We start from the raw sequence: 15,327 nt of genomic DNA, 5'->3' as shown, positions 1-15,327 counted from the left end.
TAAGGTATAAGGTTTGGGGTAATATGGATTTGAGCTTGAAAAGCAATCCGGAATGCCATACCAGCTCAAAAGCTTGCGCTATAATCATCACTCTAGACGTTAATAATGCTTTTAACACTGCAAGATGGACCTGTATCCAGTAGCATCCTTTTTGTCACGCCTTCTGCCAAACGTTAGAGGTCCCAGAGAAAGTAGCCGAAGGCTCCTTGCTACTGTTGTTCCCTCCATTGTGTTATATGCAGCCCTGAATTGGAAAGAAGCGATCGTTACGAAATCATACAGGAGAAAATTGGTTTCAGTTTATCGCAGAGTTTCTTTAAGGACGGTTAGTGCTTTTTGAACTATTTCTTACGAAGCGGTGTGAGTGATAGCCCGAATGCCGCCTGTGGAACTCCTTGTTGAAGAAAGAAGCAGGCACTATGGACGACGCTTACACGTTTCTAGCGAGGAAGAGTGAAAAATAACCATCGACCATTGGCAGCAACGTTGGGAGGCTGCAGATTCCGGAAAGTGGACTCGCAGGTTAATACCTAATGTGGGCAAGTGGTATGGCCACCAGCATGGTGGCGTTGATTTTTACGTAACCCCATTGTTGACCGGACATGGATGCTTTAGAGCCTACCAGTACCGCTTCAAACAGGACAACACCGCAGAATGCCCTGGATGTTAGACAGTCGAGGAAACCTCGGAGCACTTGTTTTTTACTTGCATTCGCTTTGCGACAGAAAGAAGTGAATTGGAGAAAGTATGTGGAGGACTCTTCACACCAGAGAACATTGTGAGCTATATGTTACTCTCAGACCAGCTCTGGAACGCAGTGAAGAGATTTACTACAGCCGTCCTCAAGAGGTTGAGAGAGGAAGAGAGGGCTAGAAGACATGACTAGCATGGAAATGTGAAAACCATGCGAAGAAAGCGTGGTGGCACTCAGCCATTTTCCTCCATGAAGTAATGCCTAGCGGCGGTCCGTTGGAGAGGAATGAACAGGTGTAGGGCGGTGGTTTTAGTGGGTAAAAATCCCACACATGGATAGGTACGGGCCTATCCGTGTCTTTTGAAGATTTCCACCGACCCTCGTAAAAATAAATTAACAAAAAAAAAAACACACACACACACACAGATAATAGGAAATCACATTTTACACGTCATATAAAAAGAATATTTCCTAAAACAAAATAATGTTTTACATGAAAACTATTATATCTATGTTAGTTAAAATATAAAATCATATCTTAAAATATTATAATTAAAATTAAAAATTTATATATATACACACACACACACATATATATATATGTGTGTGTGTGTGTGTGTGTGTGTGTGTGTGTGTGTGTGTGTGTGTGTTAATTTTGTATGATATACACAAATAAAAGATTATTATTGTATATCATCCATCATGTATGGGATGAAAAATATATGAATATGGGAATAATCATGCTAGTTTCATATGTATTGAATATATACAAATAATTTAATTTTATATTTTAAATGACAATTAATTACCTCTTCAATCCCTGAGTTGGTGGTGGTATAGGAGCGTTGTTGAGGTAAAACAGGTTTGGGTTGTTGGGTTGACTTTGTTTTTCTTGAAACTTCTCCAGGAATTTGTTCATGACTCTCATCATCACCAGGAAATATAAAAGGTCGCTGTGGGGGATCACCATTTCCATGCATACCTGTTAGTGACATTGCATGTTAGTGACATAATTTTGTTAAAGAAGCATTAATCAATCAGCACAGAGAATATATTAATTATATTGTTATATTGTTTTTAATTGAACTTTAGCCATTCAAATAAACACTAAGAAAAAATAGGCAATTTAGGAACAACATGCTATGAAACTGGGAATACCTCGTACAATTTTGATATAGAATTTATTATGCCTATGCCTGATAACAGTTATAACTAAAGCACCCTTTTTGAGCTGTAAACTGTTTATATTTGATGTAGAGTATGTTTTATTTAATTTTAGGAAATGAATATTCATTAAAATTCTTTTTATTTACTCGCATGCATTCTTTTTCTTGCCTCCTGGATCAGCACTTTTGCTAATTGTCCTGATCTTTTGAAACAACCAAGTGGTTTGTTCATCTTCTCTAATGACACTGCAACTCATAGAAAGTCAACGCATCCTGCAGTTTGAGCCACCAGTATTCTCTATTTTGAGCTGCTGCTTTACAATTTCTGATTCCTGGCACTTTTTGAGCATATATTACAATGCAATTGATAGATAAGGTTTTACAACTTTTCTAGGCCTGAAAATCTTTTCCAATAGAAGTATTTTTGGGACCTCTTTATTATTCATTCATGCATCATACTCAACCCATCTCAGATATCTGGTCTTCATTAAATGTATGAGGGTATGGTCACTATTGAGATTTGTTACTTCAGCATTTTTCCTAAAAACCTTCCTTCTTCATACACCATTGTTACACAAAGACCCCATGGTCCTTCTATCAACTCTCAATAGAGATAATTCTAAAGCTTTTATCAGTGCCAAGTATTTCAACAAATATTTGAGAACTGACCTGATTGGAGTGCTATATGTTTGCATCTTGGTTGTACTAGAAAGAGATTTCTTCTTAGATACTTCTGAAGTCTATAATAGCACCTATAGGTCTACATTATTATTTTTACCTCTGGTCACACATTATTGGTCAAGCTGAACTGTGTTCCAAGGTAAATAAATTCCTCTACACATTATTCTTCCACAGAATATTATTATCACTCATGTGAACTATGTGATCAATCTATCTTTTTATATATATATAATCAATTTCTCAGGGTAGAAATTGTATTCTAGCATATTTACAGTGTCTTTACAAAAGGAATATCGGTTTTATAAACTATGTAGAGTTTTATGAGAAGATGATTGGAGTGATCAGTGAAGAACACAAATAAATAAAAACTTCTTTATTAATAGCAAAGTTTCAACCGCTTTACTGTTTTTAGCATATTTTCAGGCCTTCATAGGCCAGAATTAATAACAATTGTAGTTGGTGTTGATTGGAAGCCTAGGTCACAGTAATTGAATGTCAGGATTAGAAACAAAACAAAAGGAAGGTCAATGAAATATATAACTTAAGTGAGGCTAACTCCGAAAACTAAAATAAAGAAGAAAAATGGCAGAGAACAAACTCACATGACTGCAGAAATAATACTACTTTATTGTCATTCTTAGTTCTCCTTATATACAATTCCTATGTTTGTTGATAGGGGAAGTTAGGATTAAAACCAATAGTATGCCCAATCATAACATAACTTGTATATATACATATATAGATGCGCATGGATGTGTGTAAGATTTTTCCTTTAATATAATATATATGTATTATACTAATGTAAAATATATTTGTGTCAAACAAGTCAAGTGTTTTTGTGTTACTAATTAAAATTAAGTCAAAACCAGGATCTAATTCAAATTAGGATCTTAGTTAAATGATATTATCAAAAACAGAAATTATACAAATCAATAACAAACCTGGATCTAGTTGATTATGAGTTTGTTTCTCAATTTCTTCAGAGCTAGGAAAGTCTCCTGGCCTTGCTTTGACATTTATAGTTATATCTGCAGATGAACGACCCGCTAAAGTAAATAAAAATATTTATAAAGTGAACCATGACATATATGAGTTATAATAAGTATAGTTTGTAAAACAGCAACTGTTATTTTTAATTGAATTTTTAAGTATGCATAGGTTTAGCATTTTGAAAAATACAGTTTCCAGATAAGAAAATATGTAAATTATCATGAGAGATGCTCTTTAAAACTTTAATGAACAATATATATTCATTCCCAACTTGATTAGTTCAGTTAAAATATTCTAAGTATTATTGCATGCCTTTTAGCTCTTCTTCTCAAGAGCATACCAGCAGTATTGTTAACAAATATTAAATATAGAATCTTTTATGAATATTATAATCCAAATGCTCTTCAATAAATACTAGATTCAATATTATAAGATATTTGAGATCAAAATACTATTTAGTTAAGTGTCAAGCAATTCTAAATTATAAAAAAAACCAAACACTGCTAAAAGTAGTTTAAAATAAAGAACTCACCAAGACACGTAAAAACACCCGTATCACCATAACTGGCTTCCCTTATTCTTAATGCTCCTTTGTGAGATATTTTGTATTTTCTCGAGGATGTAATGAGCTTGTGATCTTTGGCCCATTGTATTTTTGATCTAAAAATAAATATTTTCATCAATACAATATTTTATAGAATTTCAAATTATTTATTTTTATTTACCTCCTTTAATACTTTACTGGGTTTAAAACAACTTAATTTTTGAACAATTTAGGTAACAAATGGGACAATTGTATTTGGATATTCGTTATACAAAAAATATAACGTTGTAATAAAACTGAATTGAACAATTTGGGCCTTTGCTACCGGGCGTAGAGTTAGAGCAATTTTCAAGTGAACTTCGCTCCTTGGTAAAAGTATTTTTATGATAGCTCCCTCGAGTTTTGGCAGTTAAAAAATGATAAAATTATCCTTTTGGGATCGGTTTCTTGTAGTTTTTGCTTGGCTATTCGACCTAGTTTTATTTTCACCTACCTAAGTATGAAATGGGTCAGCGTGGTAACGCGTCAGTCTACCGACCCAGAGGTTGTCAGATCGAATCCCGGTCCCACCCCAGCTTTTTTCACTCACAATCTCCCCCGGGCATTTGTGAGGCCCGTTAGCCAATGGGTGGCACTCAGAAAAAAAATAGGCGTGGGAGTAACGAACCCGCCTTACGAAAAAACCACGTCAAGAAACGTATTTCCTAATACATCGCACGAGGACTTAGGCCTCCATGGTCTGTTGCCCATAAAATAATAATAATAATAAGTATGAAATACCCTTACCTATATAGTAGAGATCAGGGGGGAGCGAACTAGTGGGGTACCCTATATAGTAAGGGAAGTATTACGATCGTGCAAAATTTTGAATCCAAGTTTTTAAATACGCACACGTTTTGAGGTCCCCTGAGCCTGAATAACCAATTTTCACAAAATGTGTGTATGTGTGTGAGTGAACAGTCTAGCTCAGAAACAAAAATTCGTACGAAATGATTTCAAGACAAGAGTTAAATATTTTTTCTTAGTCAGTTACAAAGCTTTGTTATTGGAAATAATTAACCAAAAAGGCAGTAAGTACTGTCCAAAAGTAAGTATTAGTAATAATTTTGAACATTGGGAATTCATCTCACAAAGGGAAACAGTCATTCAAGACAAGAACGCAAAATATTTTTTTTAGAGAATGATTCAAAGGACATTTAAGAAAAGACTTTTTATTTCTGAAAATTTCTAAAAACGTGAGAAATCATTAAATTCGCAAACCAAGTCAGGTTTTGCACACTCAGTTCCTGGTGTAACAATTATATAGAGCCAAAGATTAATTTCCAAGAATTTTAATATTTTTATGGATTTCTAATGGGACAGTTTGTTTGAGAATGATCCAGTTGCACAAAACAACTGTCATTTTAAATATTGAGTTATACATAAATAAATTTATTTGTTTTAAAATTAAATGTGAAATAAAAATAATGAGTTTTAGTAAGCAAATAAGCAGAATATGACTTTAGGAGAATAAATTATTAAAACAAAATCAGGAACAAATGAGATAAACACTATTAAGTGTATACCAGATGAGATAAAACAGACGAGAAATCTCAATAACAGTCTTTAGGAAATACATGAATAATATATAATATTAAAAAAACATACCTATCAAATTTTTTAACTGGACATTTAATTTTTACAGGTGATCCATGAAAAATTTGAGCATTGCCACCAATTTTTAGATCAACTTCTTCTCGACTTGAAGGGTTTGTTTGTACATATGATTGATTTGCAGCCATAATTTGTGGTCGTTGTTCTTCAGTTGGACAGGGTTTTGTGTTACAAGGTCTTATTTCTGGAGGTTTATTTTTTGGACACTGAGATGGTAGTCGTGAAACTACATGCTCTTGGGCCATTACTTGTTTACATTCTACTGTTCTTCTTTTAACTCCTCCACCGCATCGTTTAGAGCACTAGAAACATATTATTTAAATTAGAAATCAAGTAATATACTATTGATCTAAGGATCACTTATAAGTAAATATTTGGTTTTTATATAATATACTAAATCAACTCTAGATTTTATACTAAATAATAATTATTATTTAATATCAAATTTCCCATTCTTGCCTGATAAAGATCATAATTACTTTCATAAATGACAAATTATTTAAATAATGTTGAATAAGGTTCTTTCATGAGATATTTTTGTTGATTTTAAGCTAATAGAAGAAAATATAAAATAGCACTAATAATAATCGAAATTATGTAATTTATGAATGAATCATGAACTTTTCTATTCTCACCACAATGAATGAACAACAGATCAATGATTTGGAGCTACGAAAGATTTCATTAAAATGAACATACAGAATACCTATAGTATTTGGATTAGTACTAAACTATAAAAGTTCATTGTCCACAATTAAAAATTGGTAACTGGTAAGGGAGAGGTAGTGTAGCCAAGTTGCTAGAGGACGGGGTTTGTAAAGTAAAGATCATGAGTTCAAATCTAGATCCGTTCTTCCTTGTACAACTTGTCTACATGAGAAATTAGACCAAAATACTTCTTAATTAGGGGAAAAGTAAAAAAAAGGCTAGTAAAGTTTATATTATAATTTTTATAATATGAGCATGTCAGGTTTGGTTAAATTAAGAAAATATAGTTATTAGTTACTAAACTAGAAACTTCCTTAAATGCTTTGACATATACTGTAAAATTAGCTACGATTATAAGGCTCACAAAATCAAAAGTAATGGTAACCAATTACTTGTGGTTGGCAAAAACAAGATAAAAGGTAAGCTATTGTGTTTCTCAGAGTGAAATGGCAGAATTTATACTGAAAATAGCCACAAAATTACAAAAGGCAAAAATATATAGACGAGAAAATAAAGACAGAAAGAATTTTTACAACTCTTAAATACAATTATCGGTAAGCGAGAAATCAAATGAAAAACTAAGATGCTAATAAACAAAAAAAATATACCTCCTAATCCTGTTATATGATGTAGAATCCTGTCCGCTTTCAGTAAATATAAAAGCAAGCTACAAGCAAATAAAATGAGGCCTCAGAAGAGCTATTGATAAAACAAGATTCAACCTATTGAGAATCAGCTGAAAGTATTAAAGTAAAATGGGTATTAAAGCAAGTGCCACTCGATGATTTCATTGGTAAGCTGGTTATGAATTAGCTGGGAGATGCAAACCGTATGCTGGTCAACAGGCAGCCAAGAAATATTGTGTAAGCAATATAGCATCAGATACAGTGGTAATCCAAGAAGCAATCAGGGAGAACACATGTTGATATAGTTTTAAAGGAAGGGCAAGAAAAGCATATGAGAACCAAAAAAAATACTGAAAATAGAGATGAATACTGGGTACTTATTGGCTTTATTATCTAGAATATAAACGGCACTGATAGGAAATGGTGAAGAAGAAGGTATCTTCTAGGATGTAAAGTCAGTGCACTGATTACCTTATGTAGGTATTTTAAAAAATATACATTTATCGTACACTGGACTTACATCTTAAAATGTAAGCTATAATTTTCTGTCACTTGTGCCTATCTCTAAGCTAACCATATTAAACCTTCACCAATTTCATTTTAAAAAGTGTGCTAAATGAAAATTATTTTTGAGACTCTTGTTAACCTCATTCAATTGTTTCTCCCATCCCAAGTGTTCCCAATCGAGTTCATTAATTTCTTAAATGAGGTTTTTGGCAGCCTTTTTATTAAAATGGTGTAACATTTTATTAACTTCACTTAATATTGCCATTTTATAAATTTCACAATTTGTCCTTTTGTTTAGCTAATTTGCATAAATTGAATTTAAAATAAATAAGATAGACTTTGTTTACACCTAAGTATAAAGAAAAATATTTTATAGAAATTTGATTGATATCCAAACATAGTTATAATTAAAATAAGCTTAATTTCATTGCATTTATAGAAGTGTTTTTAGATAAAGTTACAGAGTGTATCCAGTTATAAATATATTCAAAGGAATACATCATAAGTTTTTAATTACAAAAAATGATAGAAGGAGAATAGTTAAAACAAAAATTATATCAGGATGTAACTTTGAAAATAGTAATTTCATAGGAACAATTTGAAAAAAAAAAAAAAAAAGAAAATGGCAATTTCAAATGAACAGTTTTCTAACTAAAATTATTTTAATTTCCATGGACTATTTGAGTCATCCAAATAATTATTTCATTCTTCACCACTTGCATAATAGTTCTTTATTTCTTAGCATCTCAATTATTTAAGTATTTCGTGAACTAGACTGTCTAATCTATTAGCATGGAATTCAAATATATATTATTTATGATTGATTGAAAAGTAATCAATAATGAACATTATCTTTATAGATATACAATTTTTAAGCAACTATCTAACACAATGTATAAATACAAATTTTAAAATGTTTTAAATATTAGTTATTTACATCTATCAATAATGCCTTAAGTCCAATATTGTAAGCCTAACTTCACACGTATTAAAAAAAAAAAAATACATTTTTACAGAGAAGAAATAGTCATACAAATAAATGGTTTTCCAAATTTAAGATTGCGTTTAAAATAAATAAGTTAGTATCACATATAAATGACCAAATCATAAATTTTACATAAAAAGAACTGGTTCATTAAATTTTTGCCATCTCACAAATGACATAATCTTATTACTGATACCTAAAATATACAAGACCATCATTTTATTTACAAAAATAATATGAAGGATAATAAAAAGAGATAGTGTAGGAGTAGGATAATAATAAAATACTTTTTTTTTTTTAAAGTATTATTATGGTCTCTGAGTCTGAATTGTCACGGTTTTCAGTGTTATGTATTTATATAAATTAATGATTATATTTAGTTTTCAAATGATGTGAATAGTAATTAAATAAATTCATTCAATACCTTACTCCATTTTGAAGTATGCCATTCAACAGCACAGTCCACTACATTACACTGTTGTCGATCAATTGGTTGAGGCTGTGGGCACATGTGATTAGGAACAACAACTGTATTACCACCTCCAAGAGTTACCTCATGAATACAGTGCACCTCTCTTGTCTGTATGCCTATTCCACATGGCTTTGAACATTGTTGGAACTCAGTCATATTCCACCTGGGAGGGCAAGGATGTTCATTACATGTTCGCGTTAGGGCTTCTGGTCTTGTTTGGGTTGAGCAAAGAAATGGTCCCACAACTTTTTCATCATCTTTTTGAATACACATTATTATAGATTCCTGCACTCCTACAACGTAAGCAAATAACAACCTCCTGTAGATATATAAAAACTTTGCTTTAAAAATCAGGTTAAAGCTTTATTTAAATCATAAATTATAACTGATTTTATGTTACTTAGACAAACATAATGCTAAGGATAAATATGACAAATCTCAAAGGACAAAACTGTTGAAAATACAAGTGAACTAGTAGTTTCAAAACTCCAATGTAACGTCAATTTGTTGGCTATTTTTAAATATTTTATTAATTTTGAAAATTGTATTTATTGACCTACACAATGGTGGGAGTAATTTTCAGATCTTTAAAGTAAAGAAAAAAAAAATTAAATTTAGACAATTTTATTTTGCAATGGTCTATAAACAAAGGCCTTTTTTTTTTGTAGAACATAGATTTTATTATTTGGTTTGTACATAAAACAGTAGATGGCAACACTATGACACTGCTGGGAACAAAGAAACAGGCATGATTCTTTGTTCTGAGCACAGCCGGTCATGGCGTCTATTTATGGAAACATATACTCTTTGACTTTGTTCATAAAACCCTTCCCTAAATTCCACAACAAATTGGTAGCAGAGCGTGGTTTAGTGCGTGAAAGACTAAGTCTATTAATGGAATACGTATATTAATGGATATGTAAGCTTTGTGATTTTATTGACTAACCGCCAAAATCAAAACACAAAGGACAATGGGCACCACAGTGTTTAGAATTGAAAGCTTGCTGCAGAAAATTACAGGATCTGGTCGATGAAGATTGAAGCGTACTTAGAAGCAAAGGACTTATAGGAAGAAATTAAAGAAAAAGATCTGCCGACTGAAGAAGATGGAGCTTTGAAAAGAAAAAACAAACAGGTACTCTCTACTATTATTTCAATGGTTAGTGATGATATATTGCCATTTATAAGAGGTAAAAAGTGTGCAAAAAAGGTTTGGGAAAAACTAAGAGACAGATTTGAGTGCGTTCCAGAGGAGAAAGTGATTGATTTAATGTTTGACCTGGCCAAAATTAAGAAAAACAGTGGTAAAACATTGGATGAATATCTTATGAGGTTTCAATGTTTAGTTCAAGAGATAGCTCAACCGGGTAAATCCTTAACAAACAGGCAATTGGTGAGATATATCATTGAAGGCTTACCACTGTATATTGATCTTGCTGTCATCGCTAATTTGGTAAATAGGAATATTAAATTCAGTGAAGTTAGGCAAATGCAAGCATAGATTCCTTAATAGGAATGAACAAGCATCAAAGAGAAGGTCAAACAAATGAAAAAGCTAAAGAAGAAAGTAAGACATATATACATATTAAGAAAAAGAAGATACCCAGAAAGAAAAAGGGATTTAGCAATACAACAAATATTGCTAAACCCCCTGTTGAACCAAATGTTCATAATGACATTATAGGGGATCTTGGTGAGCAATGAGCCAGCTCCCCACTCCTCCACACTTCCGCTTCATTTTTGCCTCCTGTTCACCTGTTTGCTTTGAACAGGTAGGTTGTCTTGACTTGTTCTTTGCTCATTTATTATCATGTTATATCTTTATTATTACTTATTTATTTATAATTATTATTTTTTCATGATGTTTATTTAATCTCTATTTTTTTTTTCCTTCCCCGTATTGTTTTTGTTTTATGTACATATCCTGTATTTTTTAACTGTATATTTTACGTATTTTTATAAAAAAATTTTACTCTTGCCATTGTTACTTATTTTTATTCTTAACATTGTATCTTATCTTTGTATTTTTATTCTTATCATTGTATCATTTTGTATCTTTTTAGCCCTGATGAAGCCCTACAAAGTGGGGGGAAACGTTGGAAAATAAATAGTTGTAAACTATTTTTATTTCTCCTTTGACCACAACCCTGACCATCTTCCTATATGTAAAAATCTGATGGTTTTGGCCTTCTGACAGTAGTGTAGGAAATGTATAATATATATTTTTATTAGAACTAAAATAATTATTACTTTTAAATTATGGTTTATATTCATGTATATTATTTTATAGTCTACTAAATAAACTACAATATGAGATCAATTTTAATGAAATTAGATTTTTGAGGGAGGTGCAACAATTTTCTTCATAAGTAGTAATGGAACTAATTAATTTACTTTGAAAATATATAACTGTTGATGTAACCTTAAAATATTAAGCTGAATATAAATAATTGATACATTTAAAGTTACTTACCACCTAGACAACTTGCACTGCAATGGGTGTAGCCTTGCATTTTCCAAACATAGGTTTTTCCTGTCTGGTGAGGGGCTACTTTTATGGAACTTTCAGTGTTTTGTGATCTAAAATAGCTGTCTGCATATCTTGGGTCGCTATAACCATCTCTAACTGCTTCCATCCTGATAAATTTCATAAAAACATAATTGTTACTTATAGGCAAACAATGAGAACAAAAAATCAATAAAAAATAGTATTACGTTATTACTGGAAGCTTTCTAGAACAGCTTTCAATAGCTACTAATTAAGAAACTAAATAAACTAGTTCAGGCTCTTGTAAAGTATTAAAAGGATGTTTGAGTTTAAAGATCCAAAAACATAAAAAGAAACGGTTCTGAATTTAAAAAAATATATCAAACAAAACAACCAGAATGCATGACATTCATTTTCTAAATATATGTAAAAAAATTATGAATAAATGAAACCATTTTTAAAATTTCTAAGCCTAAAAAAACATAAATGAAAATAAAATAGAAATTATGAAATATTTATTTAAATTGTTTGGAAATAGGAAATACATCTGTGAAAATTAATCTTTATAAGTAAATTTAACAATTAATATTATATAACCAATATCTTTGGTTTATATTGTTAAAATTTTGAACTTAGTTACTTAAGGTTTTAATATTGGTAACAAATATTGAGGATTAGACATGGGACTTAGAAACCTAGGTTATAGATGTATTTTTTTTTTTAATTCATATTATGAAAATAGAATAAAATGTTTTATAATGATTCATAACAATAAAAAATCTTAATTTAGATTAGAGTCAAACTATTTCTATTATATCACAATTCATCATTTAACTTCTTTTATTCTAAAAAAACAAAAGAATTACTATTAATTTATTAATAAATGAGAAAATTGAAATACTTACCTGTTTCCAGCTATACATGGCGTTTCAATACAGGGTTCAGTTGTTGAAGGTTTGGGTCCTTGGCAATAGGAGTCAGGAACACGAGCAAAAGTTTGTGAAAAATCAAGAAATATTGAGCAAGGCACATCTCTTTTACGAATGCCTTCACCACAACTTACACTGCACTCACCCCAAGGTTCAGGTTTAAAACTGAAACAGATTGTTGGTAATTTATCATCATTTGACAGAAAGTAAATAAAATAATAAGCTCATAAGCAAAATTTTAAAAGATTCAATAAAAGATTCCAAAAAACCTATCCAACCATTATATCAAAAAAATTTCAAAACTCAATTTAAAAAAAATAAATATTTATTGATAAAATAAGTAATATAACATAAATAAATACTTTATGATGCAAAAATTCTTATAATAAACTAACTATCATCAATTTAATTATCAAAACTCATCAACTGCATATGAAGTACGCATTTACGGGAAGTACTGTTAGAGATAATCTGTAGTACTAAACCCTAAGATACTTCTTTCTTGGAGACACACTTTGTGCTGAGCTATGGCTGCTAGATTTCCCCACTGACTAATTTCAGTTACTCATCTTAGGGTTGAGTAGACATAAGTAGCAATTCTCATATAGTGTAAACAAATAAAACTAATTATGAATACTTTTTTTGGTTTGTTTATTTCCACTTAAAAGCTTTAGACCTTAAGTTCATTATAAGAGAAACGTTCATTTATTTCAAAATTGATAAAATATCCTCCATAATATTCTGGAACAGCCTAACAACATTCTATTATTTAATATAAAAACAGGCTTTGAGCTTAATGTGAAAAAAATATAGATATATAATCATATTATAAATAAAAAAAGAAATAAATCATAACTAAAAGAATAAGACAAAGTATATCGATAATATAATTAAAAAAATATATTATGTAATTATTTATTTATAGGCCAACACCTGTTCCATGGTAAATTTGTTCATTTTATTTGGTGGTTAGATTGGGCATTCGAGCTATTTGGTGATGTGCTGAACAACAAAGACTTCACCATAGAGTTCTTGTTTGAAGTTACCATCATTCTGGGAATGGTTCAAGCTTGCAGAAGTTTTCAGATGAGAAACAACCATTGATTGTGATGGCAGAAGAAGCAATTAAATGATTCAAGAACTCAATGGAGAAATATTGTAAGTCTTAACCAGTTTGAAAGTAAAGTACAATCAGAACTCCGGTAGGCAAGGTTTAATCAGTAAGTTCAGTTGTAGGAGAGATACCACTTGTTTTGAAATACTGTCTGCTTTTTCATTTCCACTAATCTAGATGTAAATAGATACCCACTGAAGTTTTAAGCATTGGCTAGAGTTTGCTAAGTGGTCTAACATCTTTCTACACTAATTGTTATAATGCAATCTGTTTAGAGATAGAGTTAAATCAACAGATTTTGTAGTCCAAAAAATGCTACTGTATTTATTACATTACAAGTATTACTGCATATATCATACTGTCAACAATACTGGTTGACACACCATTTTTTACTGATCAGCCTGTTTTGGATGTATCCATTCTCTTTTGGTTACATTGTAAGGACAGTTATTGGCATGCTAGTTCCAAGGAAGGTGCCAATCTACTATGACTTATGAGAATTTGGACAAGTTACTTTCCTCTAATACAGTTTCTTATTAAAAAAGGATCTTCTTACTTAATCCGGCAGGAGTGTTCTACTTTTTAGTCCTCTAAGAGGTGTTCTGTGAGCATTTAGCTCATGGTAGACCATTTGTGCTATATTTTTTATATAATTGGATGTAATGATGGCAAAAATCTTTACAATTACTTTCAATACAATTTGAAATTGATATTGTAAATTGTAGCTCTTCCATCAGGGGCTGAAGAATCCGAATTTCATAAAAGATCTAAGATCTTCTTGCTTCGGTCCATGATTTAAAATAAGAAATGCAGGAGGTATCCAGGTGAGCAAACTGCTCAAATGAGAAAAAAAATATGTCACAGTGTACTGGTGAGAGAAATGCTCAATCTTACCATTGCGAGGAGGCCAGAGCAAAACTAAATTGGGTATACGTGGGGAGGTAAAAGGGGGAATAACATAAACAAGTGCCAATAACAACATCAAAAGGTTAATAGAATTTTTTTTTATTGTTATTAATTATTTTTTAAAATAATAAAACCTTTCAGCAATGTAAAGGCTATTTTCGTTTTGTGGACTTGTTTTGTACCCACCTGTTATTAACTGAATACCAGCATGGAGTTTTCAGTCCAATAATTTTAGTGCTGTAGGTGAATCAAAAGAATAAGTTATGCTTCCATTGTCCAGTAGAGATTATAAAGTAGCTCAATAAAACATTATTAAGGTTTTTTTTATCAGCTCCCACATTTAGTACAACCAAGGACTTTCAGCAGATTTAATGATTTTAAGCACTTGTAAGAAAAGTTTTAAATATGAGGGATCCAGGTTGGCTTTTGGTCAAATATCATTCCCAAAAATTTAATAGAAGTGACATTTGTGATTGCTTGATTATTTAACATCAAATTGGGTATGAATATTTGTGATCGAAGCAGGTGAGATATATTCATTAAGTATAAGGGAATACATTAAAGATAATAATCACTAAATTTCTGAATATATATGTATTATTATAATGTAGTTAAGCATTAATATGATATGAATGTAATTGTATTTAAGTGCTCCTATATAAAATGCTCTCCTATGGAATCATAATATATATCTCTTAAGAATGACAACTAATAAAAGTAATGTTTCAGATTCTCATTAATAACTGACAACTTTATGCTGTGAGTTTTATAAAATTCAATGTTTATAATACTGTTAATTAATTCTAATCCAAATAAAATAAGATATTTTTAATAATACTGGTAAACAAGTGCTCATACTTTTGA

At 30.8% G+C, this 15,327-nt stretch overlaps 1 protein-coding gene across 3 annotated transcripts in view; it reads right to left on the bottom strand.

Moving 5' to 3' along the window:
* nolo (no long nerve cord) overlaps nucleotides 1-15,327 on the bottom strand; it is a gene marked incomplete at its 5' end in the record, with an annotated part of 67,301 nt that overhangs the window by 17,190 nt on the left and 34,784 nt on the right. For all 3 annotated transcript variants that reach the window (XM_067049275.1, XM_067049276.1, XM_067049277.1), the window contains 7 exon segments: nucleotides 1,504-1,676; nucleotides 3,483-3,587; nucleotides 4,064-4,191; nucleotides 5,723-6,030; nucleotides 8,979-9,319; nucleotides 11,500-11,663; nucleotides 12,420-12,608. In XM_067049275.1, the coding sequence (XP_066905376.1) occupies nucleotides 1,504-1,676; nucleotides 3,483-3,587; nucleotides 4,064-4,191; nucleotides 5,723-6,030; nucleotides 8,979-9,319; nucleotides 11,500-11,663; nucleotides 12,420-12,608 (1,408 nt within the window).

This window comes from Halyomorpha halys, unplaced genomic scaffold, assembly GCF_000696795.3.
Source record: "Halyomorpha halys isolate HHAL.00 unplaced genomic scaffold, Hhal_1.1 Scaffold879.1, whole genome shotgun sequence".
NCBI classification, from domain to species: domain Eukaryota; kingdom Metazoa; phylum Arthropoda; class Insecta; order Hemiptera; family Pentatomidae; genus Halyomorpha; species Halyomorpha halys.
The sequence above is the reverse complement of the archived record's forward strand: the minus strand, read 5'-3'. Positions and strand labels throughout refer to the sequence as shown.